This window comes from Emiliania huxleyi, assembly GCF_000372725.1.
Source record: "Emiliania huxleyi CCMP1516 unplaced genomic scaffold EMIHUscaffold_108, whole genome shotgun sequence".
In the NCBI taxonomy this organism is placed as follows: Eukaryota; Haptophyta; order Isochrysidales; family Noelaerhabdaceae; genus Emiliania; species Emiliania huxleyi.
This window is the reverse complement of record NW_005201912.1, coordinates 221078-242187: the sequence shown is the minus strand read 5'-3', so window position 1 is coordinate 242187 and position 21110 is coordinate 221078. Positions and strand designations below refer to the sequence as shown.

The 21110-nt window shown below is 66.7% G+C and overlaps 5 protein-coding genes across 5 annotated transcripts; 3 read left to right on the top strand and 2 right to left on the bottom strand.

Annotated features, from left to right (window-relative positions):
• Positions 1 to 2839: 2839 nt before the first annotated feature.
• Positions 2840 to 3871, bottom strand: EMIHUDRAFT_361204 (hypothetical protein; the record flags this gene model as incomplete). Its single annotated transcript, XM_005792347.1, is given in 2 exon segments — positions 2840 to 3502; positions 3519 to 3871. Coding segments are annotated over 2 exon segments (1016 nt in total), but the record flags the coding sequence as incomplete, so codon positions are not given.
• A 2154-nt stretch (positions 3872 to 6025) lies between these two features.
• Positions 6026 to 6785, top strand: EMIHUDRAFT_439779 (hypothetical protein). Its single transcript, XM_005792346.1, has 2 exons — positions 6026 to 6086; positions 6196 to 6785. The coding sequence occupies exons 1-2, from the start codon at positions 6082 to 6084 to the stop codon at positions 6680 to 6682; spliced, it is 492 nt and encodes a 163-aa protein (XP_005792403.1). The 5' UTR covers positions 6026 to 6081; the 3' UTR covers positions 6683 to 6785.
• A 2432-nt stretch (positions 6786 to 9217) lies between these two features.
• EMIHUDRAFT_466615 (hypothetical protein) lies at positions 9218 to 11353 on the top strand (the record flags this gene model as incomplete). Its single annotated transcript, XM_005792345.1, has 1 exon — positions 9218 to 11353. The coding sequence occupies one exon, from the start codon at positions 9218 to 9220 to the stop codon at positions 11147 to 11149; it is 1932 nt and encodes a 643-aa protein (XP_005792402.1). The 3' UTR covers positions 11150 to 11353.
• On the top strand, positions 11318 to 12714 carry EMIHUDRAFT_223181 (hypothetical protein; the record flags this gene model as incomplete). The annotated part of the gene is made up of 8 exons (XM_005792344.1): positions 11318 to 11374; positions 11472 to 11649; positions 11750 to 11838; positions 11915 to 11988; positions 12098 to 12171; positions 12240 to 12283; positions 12394 to 12483; positions 12598 to 12714. 8 exons carry the CDS (start codon positions 11318 to 11320, stop codon positions 12712 to 12714), a joined length of 723 nt encoding a protein of 240 aa, XP_005792401.1.
• A 2876-nt stretch (positions 12715 to 15590) lies between these two features.
• EMIHUDRAFT_69905 (hypothetical protein) lies at positions 15591 to 18335 on the bottom strand (the record flags this gene model as incomplete). Its single annotated transcript, XM_005792343.1, has 2 exons — positions 15591 to 16493; positions 16581 to 18335. Coding segments are annotated over 2 exons (2658 nt in total), but the record flags the coding sequence as incomplete, so codon positions are not given.
• Positions 18336 to 21110: the final 2775 nt, after the last annotated feature.

Below are 21110 nucleotides of genomic sequence, written 5' to 3'. Positions count from 1 at the left end.
CAAACTTCCTCGATGATGTGGCGCGGGACGTGTGCGCGTCGACGTCGGTCGACTCGATCAGCGACCGGATCGGGCAGACCAAGCACTACATGCAGCGCGGCAGCCGCGCCGGCGCGGAGGGGTTCATGCGGCAGCAGAGCTGAGGGGGAGTGGTGGGGAGCACAGCATCAAGCGGTAGTGGGCGGGGGGTAGTACCACGGATGAGCCAGTGAACGGCGTGTGCTGCTGACCGACATCCCCCGTCGTCGACGTCGTGAGGGATTTCTCACCTCCCAAACCGACAAAAATTGCGACCCTTCAAATACACGTAGCACACTCAAGCAGCCGAGCCGCCCGCGCTCGCGTGTGGTGGTCGCGACACCCGATCCGCACGAAATCGGGCGGCCACAGGCATCACAGCACAGGACCCCCACACGCAGCCGTTCCCAAAAGACCGGCCCACGCGCGCGCGCGCCCCACAACACCGTTGGCTCCTGGCGACCGCATCCGTCGATCCCTCGCTCTTGCCGGGCCACCTCGCGCTGCGGGCCCCGCCGCTGCCTCGCCGCGACGCTCACGCCCCGCACGCCGCCTCGCAGGTGGAGCTGTGCCCTCCGGGATTATGGCCGCTCGAGTCTCGCGCGAGCTGCAAGCCTGGCTCAAGATGCCTCAACCGCCGCCTCGTCCGCGGCTTCGACCCTTCGCCGCCGCCGCCGCCGCGCCGCCGCCGTCCCCGCCGCCTCCGCCGCCGCCGCCGCCCCCACCGCCCTTGCCGCCGCCCCCGCCGCCCTTGCCGCCGCCGCCACCACCACCGTCCTTGCCAACACCTCCGCTGCCGGCGTACCCATCCCCGCCGCCCCTGCCCCCCCCCATCCCACCGCCTTCCTCTCCCCCGCCTGCGCGGCCGCCCCCGCCCGTCCCGCCGCCTGCAGCGCCACCTGCCTCGCCGCCGCCTTCACCGCCGCCGCCCTCCCCCCCGCCCTCGCCGCCCACCCAGCCGCCCTCGTCACCGCCCTCCCCGACGGCGCCGCCGCCGCCTCCTTCCGCGCCGCCGCCGCCGCCGCCGCCTTCTCCTGCGCCGCCGCCGCCGCCGCCGCCTTCTCCCGCGCCGCCGCCGCCGCTGCCGTGCCGTGCCCGGGTGGAGGACTGCTTCGCCGTCACCGACATGGATGTGCGGCTGGGAGGTTCTTCGACATGTCTGGGACGAGGGTGCGCCTGTGCGGCTACTTCCCTGCCTCGGGGACGTGCGATGGCACAAACGAACGTGCGCCGGCTGGCTTCTCTGCGTGCGCATCTCCGCCTCCGCCCACCCCGCCGCCGCCGCCCTCGCATCCGCCCTCGCATCCGCCCTCGCATCCGCCCTCGCCGCCGCCCACCCCGCCGCCGCCTCCACCGCGCCGCCGCCCAGGAAGCTTGCCTTCCATCCCTGGGCCCGAGGGCGAACTACAGTGGTCGGCAGCCTCTGCGACGCTCCGATCGGCTCCTCGACCTCATCGCCTGCGACGAGCCAGCATAGCTCGTCGCTCGACGGCAGCCTGCTCAGTATGCTCTCGGCATTCTGTACAGCCTCGCCAGGCTCTCTGTGACGGCCTGCAGGGCCGGCGCGGACCGCCTTGGGCGCGATGGCCCTCCTCAGTACCTGGGCCCCGCTCCCCGCTTTTCCTGTACCTGGACTGTCCGGGTCAGGAGGGTGAGAGTATTGGGTGGGCGAGGGCAGTACATCTGGCGGGTGGCAATTGAGGGATAGCAGGTGGGTCGATTGGGGGGTCAATGGGCGCGCGGGCGGCGCTTCGTGGTCCTGGGCGAGCAGGGAGAGTGGTTAGGAGTCTTGGGCCCGGAGATATGAGGATTGTCGAGATGTCATGCGAGAGCGGTAGGTGGGCGAAGGTAGCGCGGCTGGAGAGTGGTGTCCGAGGGACAATGATGAGTTGTCAGTCGGGGCGCGAGACGCGCGGGATTCATTTTCATACTATATAGGGTGCTGATTTGTGAGCTGAGCAATGCCTGCAGGGCTTGCGGCGGGGTGGGCGGCTTTTGGTCGAGTGGTCTGGGGTTCGAGCCCGGCCGGGCGAGTAGCGCGGAGCGCTCGCGGCGCAACGCGCGCGTGCGTGTGAGCGTGCAGGGAGCGAGCAGGGAGTGAGCAAGTGAGCGAGGGAGCGAGGGAGCGAGGAAGCGTGGGAGTGGCGCGCGAGCACCGGATTTTTTTGCTGTGCGAGTCGAGTTCGTGGCCGGTGCGCGGGAAACTCGCCGAAAACCCGCGCAGCCGGCCGATTGTACGACCGAGGTCGCTGATTGTACGACCGAGGTCGCAGAGCCTTGGCGACGCGACGTGCGCACGTCGCCAAGGAGAGTTCGTAAAATGTCAGAGTTTTTTGTCGGAGTCATTCGATGGCCAGAGTGCGATTGTGTGTGTGCGGGAGTCGTGGTTTGTCGGGAGGGAGGGGCAGCGGCAGGTTGCTCACCCGCCCACGTGCACCGGGCCAGTGCTTGCACCGTTTGAATGCCGTGGGGGGCTCCTGCCCGTGTCCGGGTGTGGAGATGCGAGGGTCGCCCCCCCTTGCCCCACCACTTTGTGTGTGTGGAGAAATTCACCTTACCTACCTTACAACGTGCGACAGCCAACACGCCAATCCGAATGGCCAGATGTCCGGTCTGCATCATCTAATCCCCCAACCAGAGGTCGATGCCGCACTCCTCGCACACGGCCACCAGCTCAGGCTGCTCCTCGTTCGTGCTGCCCTCGTACACGACGAGCGTCTGCACGCGAGGGGAGGTGCGATGAGCATTCGATTGGGCGGGGGAGGGGCGAGTGGCGAGGGGGGCGTCTCGCGCCTTCAGGCTCGGGGCGGCCCCCTCCTTGAGGGCGGCGGCCAGCGCCTTGCAGCCCTCGTCGCCAATCGTGTTGTAGCTGAGATTGAGCTCCTCGAGCCGCGGCGCTGCCCCGCTCGCGAGGACCTCCGCCAGCTGCGCCGCCTCCGCGTCGCCCCAGCCGAGGTCCTTGTAGTCCAGCTCGGTCGCCTTGCCAAACTGCTCCTGGAAGGCGTCCTCGTACAGCCGCTTCACCAGCGGCTTGTCGTCCTTGCCGTTGGTGAAGCTCTTCGTCTCCAGCTCCGCCGCGAACGCAGACGGCAGCAGCGGAGGGCGCCGGCCGCCCTCCTTTCTGCAGTCGTCGACGAGGCTGCCTAAGTAGTACTCCTTGCCGGCGCGCATCTTGCCGAGGTCGAGGGAGAGGTGGCCGGACTTGGTCAGGCTCGCCCAGCTCTGCTCGGTGAAGCACCAGCCGCGGTCAAAGTACTTGGCCACGTTGGTGCCCTCGGCCTGGTCCTCCGCCTTGTGGCCGTCCGGGAAGGAGGTCAGCCGCAGCACCCAAGTCTTCGGGTGGGAGTAGAGCGTGCCGAGGCAGCCCAGCCCCTGCTTGAAGAGCGCGTTCTGCTCCTCGGTGCGCATGTCGCCGTTGGCGGGGTCGGGGTGCTGGTGCAGCGAGCCGAAGTCCCAAAAGACGCCGAGCCGCGGGATGACGGGTTTGCCGAGCCGCGGGTTGACAGCGAGCAGGGCCTTGAGCGCCCTTGCGACGCGGGCGAGGTTGGCTCCGCGCGGGTCGGGGTGGTCCTTGGTCAGCCACGGGTAGGAGAGCGCGCCGACGGGAAGCCAATCTCCGTACGGGGTCCAGGTGGTCGCCTCGACGAGGTCGGCGAAAGAGAGGAAGGCCTCTTTGGGCAGCGCCTGACGGTGGGTGAGGTCGCCGCCCGCCTCGGCGTGGCTGATGATCCACTGCGCGTCGAGGAGGGCGACGGCGCCGCTCGCGAGGACCGGCTCGAGGTCGCCGCCGCCGAGCTTGCGCCACTTCTCCAGCTTCGTCTCGCTCACGCCGAGATCGGTGGCGGAGGGGAGGGCGGCGGCCGGCTGCGTCGGCGCGGCGGTGTCGGCGGGCGTCGGGGCGACGAGTTCGACGGCGGGAGGGCCGAGCGGCTCCTCGGTCGGGGCCTCGACGCGGCTGGAGAAGCAGCCCATCGTGAGAAGTCGATCGACTTTGCAAGAGATTCTCGCTCCCCATCGAGCTCTTCTTGCCGCAAGGCTCTTCTGTGTGCTTTCACAGAGCTCCGTGCAAGCCTTCCAGCGTGATAGGAACGAGTGTATCGCTTCGACGGATCGACCGTGCTTGTTATAAAGACCGATGTGACGCACACAGTGACACATCAGGCGACACATATTCTCCCACCCCCCGGGACGCAAAACGCTCTCAACGAGAGCCAGAAGAAGGCGTCCGCACAGCAAGCTGCTCGGTCGATCACGTTGCTCGCTTGATGCCGGCGAGCGCATGGCGCACGCCTTGGACGGTGGCGAAGCCAAAAACACCGATGGTGGCCGTCCGCTGGCGTGAGCGGCGGCGGTCGAGACCTCACCCTTCTCGCCGACGACCAACCTCACACGGAACAACCCAACCCGCAACCAACCCAACTTCTCCTGTTAGTGCGCCCGGCTGCTCGTCGAGGCTGGCGTGGCGGTCAACCAAGCCAAGGAGAACGGCGCCACGCCGCTGTTCATCGCGTGCCAGCAGGGTCAGCTCGAGTGCGTGCGGCTGCTGCTCGAGGCCAACGCGAGGGCCGCGGGACCCAGCGGGAGAAGCGCATTCATGGAACGTTTCGTCTGTTTGAGCTATCAGCTATCACTACACACGTCGTCTCAGTCTATCTCACCCATCCCGTCTCACATCGATCCTGTTTTCTCACGCCCGTTTTCTTCTACGTTCTAACTTCTTATAGCGTCTTCGCGCACGGACCTCTGGGGGGGCGCGGGGCCCCCGGAGGCACCGTGCGCCGCGCAGCAGTACGGAAATGGGGCTCCGGCTCCGTTAGTCTCCGTTAGCACCAACTTCCCGATTAAGTACGGTTAAGTAGAGGGCAGATTTGGAGAGAACTCGAGGAGTACATACAGATAGACCCTCCAACCATCAGAAAACTCCGACCTGATTGGTCGTACTGACCGCCGACAGATCACTCCAGACAGCAGACAGGCCGACGTCTGCACACGGCCGGCCGGGCGAGAGGCTTGACACGATCCGACCCTGCGAGACCCTGACGCTGCTGCTCTAGCTATCAGACATGCACTGCTGACTGCTGCCACAATGTGCGACCGGTGCTGGCCCACTTGGCGGCCTTCCCGGTCAGTGGTGAGGCGCAGTTCAGAGCTGTCGATGGCGCGATGCCGCACTGGTCCCACATTGGTAACACGAGACCACCACGTTTGCCGGTCCAAGAGAGAGGCACTGGTGCTGTCCTGAGAAGGTGCGTGGTCCCTCTTGACTGCCCTGCGCGCGAGGCTGTGTAGGCATAGCCTCGAGAGTGCCAGCAGCCAATCCGAGGCGACGCGCATTGCGTCAGAAGCGTGCACACGTTGGAAGGACACCTTCCGACTGGCCGTACGATCAGGTCGTCACTGAATGCTTGATACTAAGGCCGCGAGCTATGCAGGTGATCAATTGTGCAGCATGGCACGGTCAGCAGCGCCGACAGGCTGTCGCAAGGCGTGATAGCATGGCCGCAAGTACGCCGAATTCCCATGAAAAAGTGAAAAATCGCGCAAAAAAACCGAAAAAATCGGCGCCTGCGGCGGGCCATGGGACCCCATCGCCCCCCCGCATGGATACCCTCTAGGGCCCCCGCGCCCCCCCAGAGGCACGGACCCGCGCTGTGTGATTGGGGAGGAGCACTTGGAGCACTTGGAGTGCAGTCATTAACCTCACACCCAGGGCCCGGCCGGGGAGCTAAGAAGCGCACCCAGTGGGCCGGATGATCGCGGTATCGGGCTACGGGCAAGAGAGCCCTGACCCCTACAACTTATGTGGGTGGCCGAAAAAAAAGTCGCGCAAACATAAAGCGCCGCCGAGAGCGAGACGGGCCGGCCGGCTGAAGACCGGCAGCATGCTCCGCGGCCGGCTTCCTTCCGTGCTCCCTGCGCTCGCAGCGCTGCTCGGATCATCGTCTGCCTTCGTCGTCCGGGGAGCCGCGATTTCTTTTCAATGTTTAATGCCGGATTCAGCTGGGTTTGCCTCTAGTCGCTCTCGCCGTCGTCGACTACTCAGCCACTGTGCACTGATCAAAGATGCCGTACGCCGCGCCACAGCCCGCCCGCCGCCGCCCTACCCTCCTTCGAGTGCATGCACTGCTCATGTAGCCCGCCCGCCGCCGACCTGCTGCATCTGAGTGCTACCCTCAGGCACAACGCCGCCTACGGGATCGTCGCCGTCCAGGCGCTCTTCTTCCTCCTCGGAGGCATCCGCGACAACTTCATGGAAGGCAAGACCGTCATGCCAGACGAGGAGTACCTCCAGTCGTGGTGGCACGACACGAAGCTCGGCGACAGCGAGAACCAGTCGCCGCGCATGACGGTGATCTGCAATGGCTGGGGCACCTTCATCGGCACGATCGCCCTCCTCAAGATCGCCGTCGCGCTGACGGGCGGCACGACGACGCTCGCTAAGACGCTCGGCGCCGTCTTCGTCGTTACCAACCTGTGGCTGTGCAAGGTCTTCCTCCCGATGAACGCGCTGATGGAGGAGCACTGGACGAACAAGAAGAACAACCCGGCGATGGTGAACAAGGGCGACGTCACGCCGTTCTGCGCGATGCTCGTCATCGAGTCGGTGTGCTGGCTCGTCTCGCAGGGCGGCCTCGTCGACTTCGGCAAGATCAAGATGGTCTGAGCCCTCTCCTCACGCCTGCGAGCGGCCCGCAGGTGCACCGCGTGGAGAGCGGAGTCCGGAGACGCGTTCACTTTTCTTTCCTTCCTCATTTCTTGCTCAGCCTCATCAGGTTTTGCTCAGGCGACAAAGAAACGAGTAATCATGCGTCTCTCACACACACCGCCCTCCTCTCTCTTCCCCCGCCCCCCTACGCCTACCCCCCGGCACCTCGGACGCCCGCCCCAGACCGTCCCAGTCCCAGCCCTCGAGACCGCCGCCACACACACCGGCGGCGGCATCGGCACGACAGGGAGGGAGGGACGGAGTTGCGCAGGAGGCCAGCCACCCATACATGGAAATCTCTGCGCAACATCGGAAGATCCTTGGACTGTAGATCGTAGATGCCTTTTAGAGATCTCTTAAGTGGCAAATCTCCTGCCAAGAGCTGCAGTAGATTGAAGAACTGGTGGAGGCAAATCTTCTCCGGTGTAGATGCTCGAGAGGAGTCTGAGATCTCGCGTTTGGTGCGTGCAGTCGCTTGAGATCTTGCGACAGAGGTGGAGATTCTGACTTCGCGCCAAAGGCGCCTAGAGATCGTGTGGGCCGACTGGAGATTGCAAAATGGCGCGAAAAGAGGGTGGAGATCCTTTTGCATTGTGAATGAGTCCATAGCGCATCTCCTTGAAGGTTTGAGCCCCCCTCCTCCCCCGGGCCCCCGAATCGACAGTGGAGATTGGAGATTGGAGATGGAGATCGGAGATCTGACTGAATCCGGCCTAAGATGACGACGTTGGAGATTGGAGATTGAAGATGGAGATCGGAGATCTGACTGGATCCGGCCTAAGATATAGCGACGCTGGAGATTGGAGAGTACTGGAGAGATGGAGATCGGAGCCCCCCAGCCCCTAGTGGTGTCTCATCGATTTTTTTGTTTTGTTTTAGATAAAGGTCTGTGCGCGGACGGCCCGGGGAGCCTGCGGCGCCATTTTAATCTGCGCTCCTCTTTATGGCCTGCGGCGCCTGGCTTGAGCTTGGAAGTGTAAACGAGTCCGCCAGGGCGGTCTGCAAACACGAAGCGCGCTGCGCGGCGCGCGCGGTCTACGCCGAACTGGGGGCGGTATCATGGTTCACGCTGCCAACTCGGCAAATAGGCTCGCCGACATAGACCGCGTACATAGACCGCGCGCGCAGCGCGCTCCGTTTGCAGACCGCCCTGGCGGACTCGTTTACACTTCCAAGCTCAAGCCAGGCGCCGCAGGCCATAAAGAGGAGCGCAGATTAAAATGGCGCCGCAGGCTCCCCGGGCCGTCCGCGCACAGACCACAGGAAAAAACAAAAATCTATAAAACATCTATCAACACCACTAGGCTCTAGGGGGTGGGTGGGCTCCGATCTCCCCATCTCCAATATTCTCTAATCCACAGCGTCGTCATCTTAGGCCGGGGATCCAGTCAGATCTCCGATCTCCATCTTCAATCTCCAATCTCCAACGTCGTCATCTTAGGCCGGATCAGATCTCCGATCTCAATCTCCAATCTCCAATCTCCAATCTCGATTCGGGGGCCCGGGGGAGGAGGGGGCTCAAACCTTCAAGGAGATGCAATTTGGATTCATTCACACTGACCATCTCTCATCTCCAATCTCCAATCTTCTACTTGGCCACTGTCGCCGCCGGCAGCAATCTACGACCTCCATTTTCAATCTTCGATCTCACATCTGGGGCGGATGGCTGGGCGCTAGGATCTACAATCTGCATTCTCCATCTCCTATCTCCACATTTTGGCCCTGTTGCTGCTCAGAGCGATCTGCAATCCACAATCTCAATCTTCGATCTTTAGTCTTGAATGGGGAACCGGACAGGACGGATCTACTGGCGAGACTTGGGCGTGTCCGTGTGAGAGATCCGCTAGGATCTCCAGTCTCAATCTACTATCTCTACCCCAACGATCTACTGGTCTTGCGCAGAGATTTCCATTACTCCAGCCACCACCGGGCTGAGAGAGAGGCATGCTCCGCGAGCGATGGGCGCCAAGCGGGAGGGAGCGGACGGGGTGGGGCGTACAGATGGGGGATGGCGAGGGCGGAGGGGCGGGAAGGGGGGAAGGCGGCGGGAGGACGGAGGTCGGCATGGGCGGGCGGTGGGTGGTTCGGTAGGGCGGGGGGGGGAGGGCGAGGGGTGGAGGAGAAGGGCGGTGGGGGCGAGGGGCGGCGAAGGAGAGGGTGGCGGCAAAGGGGTGGGCGAGGTGGAGGGCGGGGGCGGCATGGGAGAGGTGGGGAGGGTGGCGGAGGCGTGGGCGAGGTGGAGGGCGGCGGCGGCGTGAGCGGCGGCGGCGGCGGTGGGGGGGAGGTGGAGGGTGGCGGTGGCGTGGGCGAGGTGGAGGGCGGCGGCGGCATGAGCGGCGGCGGCGGCGGTGTGGTGGAGGTGGAGGGCGGCGGCGGTACGAGTAATCGTCAGGAGGAAACGGATTGAGCCGCCGAGTCGATTTTTTTTTGCAGCTCAAAAAAACTCCATTGCCGACTTGCGGGCGGGACGCGTCCTTCTCTCGCAAGTCGGCAATGATGGGTGCAGCGATGGGTGCAGCACCGGGTGCAGCGATGGACGCGCAGCGCAACGAGCGCGTCTTCCGCAACGTCCGCCGCCTTCTACCGTCCTCGATTACGGATGCTGAGATCCGTACGGTGCTGGCTGCCTACCGACACTACCCGAAACCCGGCGGGCTAGCGCACACATACCTCGAGAGGAAGTATGGCCTCGCGCCTGGCCCAGTGCCAGCGCTCGGCGCGCCTCCCGTGCCCGCTCCCGTGCCCGCTCCCTTCGGGTTCCGGCCAGGCCGCCTCCTTCGAGGCTGCGGCCTCGGCCCAGCCGAGCGCTCCTACCATGCGCCTGCGGCTGATCTGCTCTCGGCCGCACGCGACGACCCCTTGGAGCCCGTCCTCGCCTCCCTGCTCGAGGAGTCGTTCTCCGCGAGGCTGGCCTCATCTACGGGCGTCAACGACGAGGAGCGGCAGACGAACGGCGTTGCGGTTAGCGTCAACCCCCTCTACGCTGCTGGCTCCTCGCTGCACGCCGCCTTCGTCGCTGCATGCCGGCGCAACCTGTCGCTCGAGGTGGAGGTCGTGTTCCACGGCACCGCTGACCGCAACGTGGACGCAATCTCCGAGAATGGCCTCGATCCCGCACGGCGCGGCCAGCACGGGCAGTCGCTCGGTCCCGGCGAGTACTTTGCGCGCGACCCGCTCATCTCCCTCTCCTACTGCCAGTGGGGCGGCGGGTTCCGGCCGGGAGCAGGACCGACACGCATGCTCATCTTCGCCGTGCTCATCGACCCGCGCAACGACGGCGTGCCCGCATTCGCGCGCGAGGACTTTGGCGGCTCCTCGCCCATCGTCGTCGTCCCGGAGGCAGACCACCAGCTCCCGATCGGCGTGCTCACCCTCAGGCCGGGCGAGGAGGCGATGGGCCAGGCCACGAGCGTCGTGAACGCCTTGATGCGGAAGGCCAAGGCCGCGAGCGACGCCGCGGCGGTGGCGGAGAAGCAGGCGAGCGCGGCAGAGAGCTTCGCGCGCGTCTGCCAGCTCCTCATCCGCGAGGATCTTGACGCAGCTGCAGCGGCGTACCAGGCGGCAATCGCCTCAGACGCAGCCGTCACCTCGAGCTGGGCGCACGCTCTCTCTTTCTACCTGCGCAAGTACCGCCTCGAGCCCAGCCTCGTCCAGGCCATGTTCCCGGGCGTCGAGGGCGTCGAGGTTGACGCTGGCGGCAGCAGCAGCGGGGGCTTGGGCAGCTTGGGCTCAGCCAGCCGCACCGTCTCGAAGCGCCCCTTCGACGGCACCGTCGAGGAGCTCAAGGCGAGCGCCACCGCCAAGCGGGCCGAGGCGGACGCGGCCCACTCCCGCTGGCGCGCCGCTTCGAGCCGCGCGGCCAGCAGCGCCGGCTCCAACCCGGCGCGGGCAGTGCCGGGTCGGAACGCGCGGCCTGCGGCCGTTGCGTCGACGGCGGCGGCCACGCGGCGCGTCACCAAGGAGCTGCGGCAGCTGGCGCGCGCGGAGCACGGCTGGACCGTCGAGCTTCCGGACGAGGCGAACTGCTACGTGTGGCGCGTGGCGATGCAGCCCGAGCCGGGCACGAACCTCGCGCGCGAGCTCGTCGACCACGCCCGCCGGACCGGCGAGTCGGAGGCGGTCCAGCTTGAGGTCGCCTTCTCGGGCGACTACCCTGCCGCGCCGCCGTTTGTGCGCGTCGTCTCGCCTCGCTTCGAGTTCCACACCGGCCACGTGACGGTCGGCGGCTCCGTCTGCCTCGAGACGCTCACCACTTCGGGCTGGAACTCCGAGCTCTCGATGGAGGGCGTTCTCCTCCTCGTGCGCTCGGCCTTTGCCGACGGTGGCGGCCGGCTCGACCCGGTGCGGGCGCACGTCCCTTACGCCGAGCGCGAGGCGCGGGCGGCCTTCGAGCGCGTGGCGCGCGCGCACGGCTGGGGCGCATGAGCACAGAGCTCGAGAGCGTAGTAGAGGCGAGAAGGGCCGATGCGCCCCCGGCCGGCCCCGCCATTGCCGCCACTTGCCACTTTGCGGTGGTAACTGGAAGTAAGTATTGGGCGAGTGCGCCGACATCGGTCACCGCAGTGCAGAGGCGAGAGGGCGCCGTCTGTTCAAATGTGGCGCCGCCTGTCCCAGGGTTACGTTATTACGTATCGCGCGCCTACGAGCTCGGTCGGCCGTTATTTTTTGGCACGTACTTGCGGAGTTGCTCGGTTGGACGCTCTTAGTTGTAAAATTCCAACCAAATTCCCTTTTTACCGGCAACCAGGCCGAGGAATCGGCATCGGGGTTTCGCGCGGCCAACTTTTCACGCGAACACCGAACAACAATGGACGCGATTGAAGAGGACGCGGCAGCAGCCGAAGCGACCGCAGCTGCGAGTCGGGAGCGCGACCTCCGGCGCCTGGCGCGGGCGGGCGCCCTCGGCGAGATCCAGGAGCTGATAGGTGAGGATGCACTCCGCATTGCGTCGCACCATCTGCGCACAATGTTGCGCCGCTCACATCCGCGACCTGAGTTTGTCGGCTTGTCGTGCGCGCCGCGCAGGACAGCGAGTCAATGTCGATGCGGCTGACTCGAAAGGCACCACCGCCCTCATGAATTGCGCCGAGGCCGAGGGGCAGAGCGGCGTCGCTGTCGCAGAGGCTCCTCGGCTGACCTGCGAGGGAGCTGGGCAGGACAATCCTCGCCACGTGATACTCGACGCTGTAGGTGCTGCTGGGTGCCGGCGCCGACCTCTCAATCCAGAGCGAGATGGGGCAGACGGCGCTCATGTGGGCCGCACGGTGCGCAGTAGATGGCCTCGCCGGCGTTGCGTGTCGAAGCCAGGCCCTTCAGCAACAGGGCTGTCAGCAGCACTGGCAGTTGGTGCAAGCTCTCGCCGCGGCCTCGCAGGCACGGCAAGGCTTCGCTCGTCGAGACGTTGCTGGTGGCCCATGCCGACCCGCATGTCTATTGCCACAAGGGCCGTCATGTGGGACGCGCCGACGTTGCTCCGCCGCACGCCCTCACAGTTTTCTGTGCTGCACCTCCGCAGGCTTCCGCGCCATCGACTATGCGCGCTTCCTTGGGCACGCAGCGGTGACTCGTGCCTACCGGAGAGAAGAGCGAGCGCGTGCACACGACTACCGACTTTGCGAGAGACCCACACGATAAATCGCTCGGCAACAGACTGCATTGCCTGGACGCAGGTGCTCGAGGCGTTCAACGAGCCCGACTGGGTCGGCTGGCTGCCCCCGCCTCTGCGCGCTACGGCCGTCCACGCCGTCCGGATGGTGCCGGTGCGAGCCCAGATTGCGGTGGGACAAGTGGCCCCAAAGGTGACGCTACCCCGAGATGGCGGGTGGAGTCCCGCCGCTCCCGCCTCGGTACCCCCACTGCCAGCCCATGCACAGGTTGGCAGTCGGATCTGGGGCAACCCGATGCTCTTGTCCGCGCTCGTTGTCGCCGCCCTCCGCCTCGGCCTGCATTGGGCCTTTGGCTTGCTCAGCGAGAGAGCGACGGCCAGCTGAGGGGAGTTCTGCTCCTCGTGGAGATCTTGGACTAGATCTGTGCGCGAGGAGGAACGTTGGTCGTTGCGCGCGTGCAAGATTGCTTTTTGTGCGCGTGTTTTTTGCTCTTACGTCCTTTCAATTTCCTTTGGTTCAGAGAAGTATGAACTCCGTTTAAAGTAACACATTGTGGCCAGGGTAGCCGAGATACCCATTACCCTTCATCGTGAGAGAGAACGTTTGTAGACATCGCGCAATAGGAGGTAGCGCGCCACAAAAAGGAAGGGTTGGCATGCATGAAGGCGAAGAGAGAGGTGGGACAAACATAGGACGCAAAGCAGAGAGGTCACATGTCGGTGCGCGAGCGCTAGGTGGGCTTGCCCGCCGCCTTGGCCGCCTCCTCGTCGTCGGCCACGTGTTGCCTCGAGTCGACGTGCGCGTTACAGGCTCGTTACAGGCTCGCCTCACGCCGTCGTCGACGACGAGGCAGCGGCGCCCGCCGTCTCGTATTGGAGCGCGGCCCTGCCCTGGGCCTTGAAGCGGGCCAGCACGTCGGGGGCCACCCACTCGACCGTCCCGTCGTCGGCGACGGCGAGCGTGAGGCCGCAATGCAAGAGTTGTGGGTCCGTCTTTTCCACCAGCGCCTTGAGCGCGCGGAAGTCGGCCGCCGTCGCCGGCCGCGCCTCCGCGAGCGCCGCCCCGGAGCTCCCGGTTGCCGATGGCGCCGCGTCCACGATCGCGTCGATGTAGTCGCGGATGGCCGCCGCCTCGAAAGCCTGTACCTGCTCGAGTGCGCTGACCACCGTGTCGCCCAGCTCGAGCGGCAGCCCGATGACGCGGCCGGCGGTGGTCGAGGCGGCGGCGAGCGCAACCAGCGTGCCGCGCACCCACCAGCCGTGCGTCTTCCACCAGCTCTTGGGCAGCCTCACCAAGTAGCCTTGGCCGCCGTTGGTCGGCGCGAGCTTCAGCGTCACCGGGCACACAAAGAACAAGCGGTACGCATCGGTGATCCATCGCGAGGGGCGCAGCTTGCGCCCCACGCGCCGCGCCAAACCACCGCCCGCCGCCTTCTCGGGCTGTAGCCACGGGATGCGAGGGCAGCTGTGCTCTCCTATGGCCATCTGCTCGACGATTGCCCGCACGCCGTCGATTTTCATCTCGAGACTCGCCGAGGTGGCAATCACGGAGGCAGGCGACGCCGCGCCCGGAGCCGAGCGCTTCAGCGATTTGTTCAAGTCTAAGGAGACGTTCGGGTTAGCCTGGCTCCGGACGAGCACGCGGCACTGGAGCGCAGACTCTGAGAAGTCGGCGGGCACTGCCACGTCAAAGGCCGAGTGGCACAGCGTCTGGTCCGTCCACTTCACGAGACGATATGCCGGCTCGACCTCGCACCCTTCGACGGTGACGTCGACCCGGAAGGCCACCTCGGTGGCGGCGACGGCAGCAAAGTCGACCGCCAGCTGCTTCGACTCCTCAAAAGCCAGCTCTTGCTTCAGCAGATCTGTCAGCTCCGCCGTAGCCGCGAGCAGCCACACCTTGAGCTCGAAACTCTCCTCGCCGAACGGCACCGTCGGCGGCCCTGTCAGCGAGCACTTGAGCTGGACCTTCTCCGGTGTGCGGCCCTCGCTCTCGCCGCTGCGGGTCCCACCCCGATAAGAAGAGCCGTGCTCGTCATTCGCAGTGAGCATGCTGTGCGGCGTCGTCTTGTTCCCATGAACCTCCTTCACACGCTGCAGCCGCACCTCCTCGAGGCGCATGAGGAGCTTGCGAAGGTCCTCTTGCCAATCGGAGCGCTGGTAGACGGCCCTGTCTGGCGTGCTGGCGGGCAGCTGAGCGGGATCTGCATGCGCTGCCTGGGCGCTTCCATAGGCGGGCCATGCCGGATACGGCTGTGCTGCATCCTCATAGCTCCAACCCTTGATCAGTGGAGCGTACGACTGGAGGAGCCGTTCTACTTTGAACGACCCCGGAACATGCTGCTCCTGCTGCTGAAGGAGGGGGTGGTCGACCCCGAGCAACAATTCGATTGTCAGGCTGGTGAAGCCGTTCTCGAGAGGACGAAAGGAGTGTTTGACGACGTGACGCGGCTTGTACCCAAAGACTCGCATGCACTGCTGCAGAACCTCCTTGAGCTCCTTCTCGCTGCCGTCGATCTTTGTGCGCACCTCGACCAACGCGAAGAGCGTCCATTGGTGCCCGAGGCATCCCTTCGGCCAAGTGAGGTTGTGACCGCCGATGAGGTTGAGGTGGTTGGTCTCGCGCAAGTCGATGCTGCGCTGCGTGTACTCACACAGCTTGACGTGAGCCCCCTTGGGGTACGACAGCCTCGCGTTGACATGGGTGACGCGAGAGAAGTCCGGTTTGTCCCGAGTGCCGGCGTAATGAATGTGGAAGACGAAGAGGGCCTTTTGGTCGTCATCGTAGAACTGGATCCAAAACTCACGCGACGGACCTGCGGCGCAGTGAAAGTACTGCGCGAAGACCACCCGTTCCGCGGGCACGCCGCTGGGCCACTTCTGGATCAGCTGGTGCCAGAGCAGCGGCGTGAACGGCGTGTGAGCAGGCGGGATGGGGCCGCCCGCGGGCAGTGGTTTTTGCGGCTTGCCGTGCCACTTCGCCGAAGCCGCCTTCTTTCCCCGGTCGAGGTCGAAGCGCCCCACGTCGAGCCACTCCTCGGTCGAGGAGGAAGAGAGTGACCATGGCAGGTCGACCGTGACGGAGGCGGACGCGGACGCGGAGGCGGAGGCGGAGGTGGAGGCGGAGGCGGCAGCCGCTTCGACGATGCCGCCGCTAGCCCCTCCGTCCACGCCGCCGCTGCCGCCGCTGCCACCACCACCGCCCTCCAGCGTGAGGATGCTCACCCCGCTCGTTGCAGCCGCGACGCCGTCGCCGTCGCCCGCCATCCCGTACACGACGAACGCCCCCCACTCCCGCACCGACCACCGGCCCTCCTCGATCATCCCGACCATCGCCTCGCGCAGCGCCGCCGCCACGTCGCCGCCCGCCACCCACGCCGTGTAGAAGCGCCGCATCAGCTCGCGCGTCGCGTCGTCGCTCACCTTCCACAGCGACGACACGAGCGTGAGCGCGCCCGCCGCGACAAAGGCGCGAGTGATCCCAACGACGCCGTCCGTGCTCAGCTCCGACCCGCCCTCGCCCTTGGGGGCCTTGAACGAGTCGCACGCGCTGAGCACGACGAGGCGCGCACGCAGGTCGAGGCCCTGCACCTCCGCCATGCTCAGCGTCGCCTCCACTTCGCTCTCGCCGGCGAAGTAGAGGCCGTCGGGCGCGCCGTGCGTCGCCAAGTGGATCACGTCGCTCGTGGGCAGCAGCTGCATCATCGCCTCCTTTGTCGCCTCGTCGTCGAGCCGCAGCTTTGCCTTGAACGTGTTCAGCAGCCCCTGCACCACCGACGTCTCCGCCCGCGCGCCAGGAAGCTGAGAAAGATGGCCGCCGCCCTTAGTGGTCCATCCGCTAAAGTCCGGGTCGCCGACGACGAGCGCCGGCGGCCTCGGCGGTGGGGCGCCGCGATCGGCCGCGCGCTGCTCGAGCTCGATCAGCGTGCCCGCCGACGGCGCGATGCGGAGCGAGTGGCGCTCGATCAGGTGCTTGCCGTCCGAGTCGAGCAGCGCGGCAAACGGCAGCGCGAACAAGTCGCGGTCGGGGATGATGAGCAGCGGCTCGCCGGCCGAGAGGCCGAGCGGAGCGATGAGCAGCTTGTAGCAGCGGGCGAGCGCGGCGCGGATGTAGCTCTCGTCCGGCGCGGCGGTTCGACCGTCGCCACGCTCCGCCTCTATCGCCTTTTGGTCGACCGACGGCTCGCGCAGCGCGCCCGGCGTCGACGAGACGGCGGCAGAGCGCGCCGAGCTGCCATGCCGCGCGCGCACGCCGATGGTCTGGCGCGTCTGCTCGACCAGCTGCGTCAGCGGCGACGCTCCACCCTGCGCTGGGACTGCGAGCTCGTGAAAGGCGACCGGCGCGTCGCCGCGCACCACCCACGCGAGCAGCGCCGTGTCCTGCACCTGCGAGAAGATGACCAGCGCGACGCGCTGGCGGCCGGCGAGACCGCGCAGCGCAGCGACGTCCACCGCCGCGGGCAGCGTCGGCGGCGGCGCGGCGGCGGCGTCCGCACCCCGCTGCACGCGCTGCTGCGCGAGGAGGAGCTCGAAGGCGCGCGAGCGGGCGCGCTCGGCAACCTCGAGCGCCGCCTCGGGCTGAGCGAGGCGGGCGTGCACGCGCTGCAGCAGGCGGGGAGTCAGCGTGAAGCCGATTGTGTCGCCAAAGGTGATGCGGTCGTGGTCGGTCCGAAGGCCAGCCCAGAGAGCGTCAAAGACGGCGGTGGCGGCGGCGAGGCGCTCGAGAGCCTTCTCGTACTGCCCGAGGCTGAGGTAGGCGGTGCCGAGGTTGGTCAGCGCGCTGCCCTCGACCCGCCTGTCGCCAATCTCGCGGTTGATATCGAGCGCCATCGTGTGGTGCTCGATCGCCTTCTTGTACTGCCCGAGGCTGTGGTAGGCGTTGCCGAGGCCGCCCAGAGTGCCGCCCTCGCCCTGTCTGTGGCCAATCTTGCGGCAGATATCGAGCGCCATCGTGTGGTGCTCGATCGCCTTCTCGTACTGCCCGAGGCGGAAGTAGGCGATGCCGAGGCCGCCCAGACCGTTGCCCTCGCCCTGCCGGTCGCCAATCTCGCGGCTGATCTTGAGCGCCATCGTGTAGTGCTCGATCGCCTTCTCGTACTGCCCGAGGCTGAGGTAGGCGCCGCCGAGGTTGCCCAGAGCGTTGCCCTCGACCTGCTTGTCGCCAATCTCGCGGCTGATCGCGAGCGCCATCGTGTGGTGCTCGATCGCCTTCTCGTACTGCCCGAGGCGGAAGTAGGCGATGCCGAGGTTGCCCAGATCGCTGCCCTCGCCCTGCTTGTCGCCAATCTCGCGGCTGATCGCGAGCGCCATCGTGTGGTGCTCGATCGCCTTCTTGTACTGCCCGAGGCTGTCGTAGGCGTTGCCGAGGCCGCCCAGAGTGCCGCCCTCGCCCTGCCGGTCGCCAATCTTGCGGCTGATCGCGAGCGCCATCGTGTGGTGCTCGATCGCCTTCTTGTACTGCCCGAGGCTGTCGTAGGCGCTGCCGAGGTTGCCCAGATGGTTGCCCTCGCCCTCGCGGTCGCCAATCTTGCGGCAGATCGCGAGCGCCATCGTGTGGTGCTCGATCGCCTTCTTGTACTGCCCGAGGCTGTCGTAGGCGTTGCCGAGGTTGCCCAGATGGTTGCCCTCGCCCTCGCGGTCGCCAATCTCGCGGCTGATCGCGAGCGCCATCGTGTGGTGCTCGATCGCCTTCTTGTACTGCCCGAGGCGGCGGTAGGCGTCGCCGAGATTGCCCACCGCCGCGCCCTCGACAGCCATCGCCCGCTTCCGGTCCCTCATCGCCTGGCCAAAGGCCCGGCACTCCTCGTACTTTTGGAGCGCACCCCGCGCGTCGCCGCGCTGCAGCCGCTCATTTCCCTCGCCCACCAGCGCCTGCGCACCCTCAAGCAGCTCGTCGTCGCTCCAACCCACATTGCTGTCGTGCGCACGCCGGAGAGCACAGGCGGCGTCAAGAACGGCGGCAACCTGCGCGGCGCGCGCCGAGGCGTCCGCGCCCTTGCTCTCCATCGCGGCGCCGCCCTCGACGGGTTCGAAGCCCGCAGCCTCGAGCACCGCCATGGCGTGCCTCGCCGCCACCGCCTCCTTGACCTTTACGTTTTGCAGATTGACGCGGCGGAACTTGGGCGTGTCTTCGCGGGCGAGGTTGCCGAGCAGCGTCGACAGGATCCGCGCCGACTCGGCGAGCGCCTCGCGCTTGTTCTCCTTCGCGTAGCGAGCGCAGATCGCGGACGCTAGTTCCTCTCCTCCTCCTCCGCCTCTGCCGCTTTTTTCTCCTCCCCCCCCTCCTCCACAGCTCCCCATCTTGGTGAGCATGAAATTTTTGATGCTGCCCAACAGAACTGGCAAGTCATCCATCCCGACCCCATTTCGCATGGCAAACTCCAACGCCACCTTGTTGACGTCGAGGTCGCTGACGTTCCAGTAGATCTGCGCGCGGCCGCCATCCATCTCGACGGGAAAGACAAAATCGTACCGCACACCGTTGACCACGCCTCCGCCTCCGCCGCCTGCTGCTGGCGGAGGGGCCGGCGAGGCGAAAGACTGCGCTGCGACAAGGACAGCCTACGCGTTTTTTTCATTTCAGGGTCGCGCACTCTCTTGGCGGCGGCCGCCTCAGCCGCCCGCCTGCTCCGGCTCGAGCCCCTTGCCGGCCGCGTCGGCGGCAGTGATGGCCGCCGCCTCGGCGGCCTCGGGCGGCGGCGCGGCGTCCGCCGCCGCGGACGCCGACGCATGCGTCTTGGCCGCCTCCTCCGGCTCGAGGCCCTTGCCGGCCGCGTCGGCGGCAGTGGTGGCCGCCGCCTCGGCGGCCTCGGGAGGCATGGCGTCCTCGAGCGCCTCCGCCGCCGCAGCGGACGCCGCCTTGGGCGTCTTGGACGCCTGCTCCGGCTCGGGTCCCTTGCCGGCCGCGTCGGCGGCAGCCTTGGCCGCCGCCCCGGCGGCTTCGGGCGGCGCGGCGTTATCGAGCCCTTTCGCCGCCGCAGCGGCCGCCGCCGCAGACGCCTCAGCCGCCTCCTCCGGCTCGAGGCCCTTGCCGGCAATCTTGGCCGCCGCCCCGGCGGCCTCGGGCGCTTTCGCCGCCGCAGTGGACGCCGCCTTGGGCGCCTTGGCCGCGGGCTCGGCTGCCGCTGCCGCCGCGCCAGGCCCGGGCGCGGGCGCCTTCGACGATGCCGCCCCGCCCTCCGGGCTCGTCGCCGCCGTGCCCAGCCTGGAAGGAGCTTTGGTCGCTGCCGCGGCGAGCTTGGCGAGGCGCGCCGCGCGCAGGCTCGAAATGTCGGCAGGCGCGGGGCGTCCGCCGTTTCGGTCTTGGATTTTCCACCACAGATAAGCGACGACGACCGCGAACAACGCCACAACAAAGGCAACGCCGACGTCTTCCCTGACCTCGACAAACATGGACCTGAACGGCGCCTGACAAACCTGACCGTCGAGAAAAAATAATTTTCTTTTTTCATCTCTTTGTGTGCTCCTTCCTCGTGCACGCTGGGTGGCACGGCTCCGGTCGTGAGGGTTCGGGGAGGGGGTGGGGGCGGCGACCGCACGTGTCGAGAGTGCTGTACACGGCGATACTCGAGTGCACGCCGCCTGATAATAAAGGACCGTGAAGACCGATAAAGCCGAGGGGTGCTGAGAGGTCAGTGTCGAGCTTGTGCGTACGTTGAAACATCGAGCGGCGCAAAGCCGTACGCTGAGAGCCGTAAATGCCGAGGCAGCGGAACCCGAGACCTCGAGAGAGAGATACGGTCTGAGCGCAACGGACAGCGAGGACCTAGCGGGGGGCGGGGATCGACCCCCCTCTGGCGCTGGTGAGAACAACGACCACCCGGCCAGCCGGGCTCGGCACGCTGCGGACCGAGGCGACGACCGGGACCCCGACACAGACGAGGGGGGGGGTGGAGGCGGGGGGGCGAGCTGTCGGGACAGGGGGCTAGCTCAGAGCCCCAAGACCCGGAGGCCGGGGATCACGAAGGGGAGGCGAGCTCGCAGGATTTCCTGATCGAAGAGCCTGACTCGCAGGAGAGCTTCTCGAGCATGGACGTGGACGGGGTGGAGGAGGCAAGCTCGCAGGACACCCTGTCTGGGCAGCCCGACTCGCAAGGCAGCTTCTCGAGTATGGACCTGGACGAGGAGGGCGAGGCGGAGAGCGGCCCTGCGCCTGACGAGGCGGGCGAGACGAAGGAGGGCGACGGACAAAGTCGCGGCGCAGGGGGTCCGGAAAGCGGCGGGGCTGGAGGGGGCGGCCCCTCCCCGAACCTCGCCCTCGGGCGTGTTAGAGTCGTCGGCCAGGGAGGCAGGACTCCCGCAGGGCACCTTCGGGTGGATCTCAGTAGAGCCGGCAGGCACCCCGAGCTCGCGACGCCCTTCACGACTGGAAGGGCCAGGGAGCGCACGTGCTTTGATCGCAGGGGGCACCATGGAGGGTGCACCTGCGCCACGGAGGCACTCCGGGCGGCGTATGCAATGTGGGGGGAGGGCCGGGGAGATGCTGCCTCGGCGCGCGCTGCCGCGACGCGGCACGGAGTCGACCGGGCCACGCCGGCGAGGGAGATGCGCTCCAGCGAGGGTCGGGTCCTTGAAACCGCCGACGCGTTCCTGGACGACAAGGCCGATCGACTCTGGAGGACGCGGTCGGCAGCACTTCGCGAACTGGCACAGAAGGTTCGAGACGGCACGGATCTTGTGCTCCTATGCGCGGGTAGGATTGAGTCCTGTCACGGCGATCTGCTGAGGAAGGGGATCCTAGCCGAAGCGGCGCAACAATATGTATGAGTAGTATGCTGGGGA